Below are 2,500 nucleotides of genomic sequence, written 5' to 3' on the forward strand. Positions count from 1 at the left end.
ATTATTTTCAGAGTTTTCAGTGTGAACGCACTACTTACACTATTTATACTACAAAATGGCGTAGAATAGTGCATAAGTATGCGATTTGGGACGCAGCTAGTGTTTCACTTAGCGTTCCATACTTGTTTTCATTCATTACTACACGCAATATATACATCCGGTAGGCTCCGCAATTTTAACGTCATAATTAAAGTCCCCAAACAACTTAATTCATTCAACAAATCAAACCCTATACAAAACACAACATTAAAATACAACACAAAAACAGTAAACAAATTCAGAATCATAAACAAAGTAACACATTATTTCAAGTTTCTTTACAGATACAACCACAGTCATGGTTAAAATGTCATTTTATTCCATAAAAATTCACATTTTTTTAGGTTTGCTTTATGTAGAAAAGTATTTGCTGCATTAAAAATTGAAATCAGATGACCTTTTAATGAAAACAGACTTGAAATTTTAATCGTGTGAAACTAAAACAATTTATTTGATTCTTTGTTAACCTAGTTAAAGTAACAAAAATGTGTCACCATGAATTATTGATCATTTAATTTTTACAGAGTGCTAATGTTTTGATTTCATTCATGATTTTGTCTCTATATTTGACTGCAGATACAAGCATACAAAGCAGATAACAGTTCCCAATAGTTAATGTGACCCTTTTGCTTCAGTATTATATCACATTAAGCAGGTCTTGCATAAACACACTCACTTTTTTAGACTTACCTATTGTGAGCTGTTTTGTGTGTGTTTTTTAACACTTTTTTATTGCAGAAAAAACACTTGAAATTTAGCATGAAAATAATTTTTTTTTACATTTTAACTCTCCCCCCTCCCTCCCCCAAAGCATCCAGATTCAGTTTAACAGGTAGATGTATTGTTATACATGGGCTAAGGCAAAGAAACACATACTGTATAAAAATACACATACATATATCAATCAATTAACTAATAGCGTGAAACGTATTTGCTTGTGCCACTGTATAGTTATGTTCCAAAAATTGTATAAACAGATCCCACATTTTATGGTACTCTTTTAATTTTCCCTTTATACTGTAGGTTATTCTTTCCAGTGCAATGTAATGTGTCAAATCTTTTAGCCAGTGATCAATCGATGGACTTTCTGTGTTCTTCCAATAGTGCTATCAAACGCCTTGCAGTAACAAGACACGTATCAATCATTTTAGTTTTATAACCTGGTAATGATAAACTTACAGGAAATAAACCCAAAGCGCATATTTCAGGTGTAACTGGAATTGGTTTTAAAATAATTGAGGAGATTAATGTTATTACATTTTGCCAGAAAATCTTAATCAACTCACATTCCCAGATACAATGAAAGATTGTTCCTTTATGTTTTTGCCATTTGTTTGTGTGTTTTTGATAAGTTTTTTTTATTCTATTTACAACGTTTCTGATGTCATATATATATATATATATATATATATATATATATATATATATATATATATATATATATATATATATATATATATATATATATATATATATATATATATAACACCTCTGTTTCTGCTATAGTATCTTTAAAGTATAAAGAGCTTTGAGAATAACGTTTTCAAGGTGCTTTATAAAATATGATAGTAATAATTAAAAAAAAATATGTATATACTATTATTTTGTATTTTATGACTGTGTTTCCATTTAGAAATCATTACCTAATGTTAACCCCTCAAGAAATTATTATTATTGTTATTTTATTTATTTTTTTTTTTTGTGAAGCCCAGACTAGTATTAGCTGAAAAAATAGAGCTTTGTAAAACCACAGTCATGGTTTAAATCTCAGTAATGCATTTTATTTTTCTCTAATTGGTTTTTTAGTTGGTATTGAGGATGCTTGCTGATGTTTTGGCTTTGTAAACATTTATAATTTTTTGTGTCTGTTTGTGTGTTGTAGATGACACTCTTACACAGCTGGGCAGTCTTTTGAAGGGTTTCGGTGTGGATCCACGAGACCTGAGTCCTCAGCAGATAAAAAGACTGACTCTGGTGTTACAGCTGCTACAGAACATGGAGAAAACAGGTATTAAGTGGCACCCGGGTCAGAAATTATTATTATTATTATTATTATTATTATTATTATTATTATTATTATTATTATTATTATTATTATTATTATTATTATTATTATTATTATTATTCCATTGAAGGAGCAATGTGTGATTGCCATTCTTGTTTTATTTGCATTACAAATGACCAGCGTCAGAAAAGCAATGTTTGCCTGCTGTTTATTAATTTAATTTAATTTAATTTAATTTAATTTAATTTAATTTAATTTAATTTAATTTAATTTAATTTAATTTAATTTAATTTAATTTAATTTAATTTAATTTTATTTTATTTTATTTTTCATCACAAAACACATGTTTGTCTGCTGTTTTGTTTTGTTTTGTTTTGTTTTGTTTTGTTTTGTTTTGTTTTGTTTTGTTTTGTTTTGTTTTGTTTTGTTTTGTTTTGTTTTGTTTTGTTTTGTTTT

General features: G+C 27.3%; 1 protein-coding gene across 1 annotated transcript in view; it reads left to right on the forward strand.

The window, feature by feature from the left end:
* ptprna (protein tyrosine phosphatase receptor type Na) overlaps positions 1 to 2,500 on the forward strand; it is a 69,870-nt gene that overhangs the window by 25,320 nt on the left and 42,050 nt on the right. Inside the window, 1 exon segment of the mRNA NM_001130588.2 lies at positions 1,922 to 2,047. Coding sequence (NP_001124060.2) covers positions 1,922 to 2,047 — 126 coding nt within the window.

This window comes from Danio rerio, chromosome 9 (assembly GCF_052040795.2).
Source record: "Danio rerio strain M-AB ecotype USA chromosome 9, GRCz13ab, whole genome shotgun sequence".
NCBI lineage: Eukaryota > Metazoa > Chordata > Actinopteri > Cypriniformes > Danionidae > Danio > Danio rerio.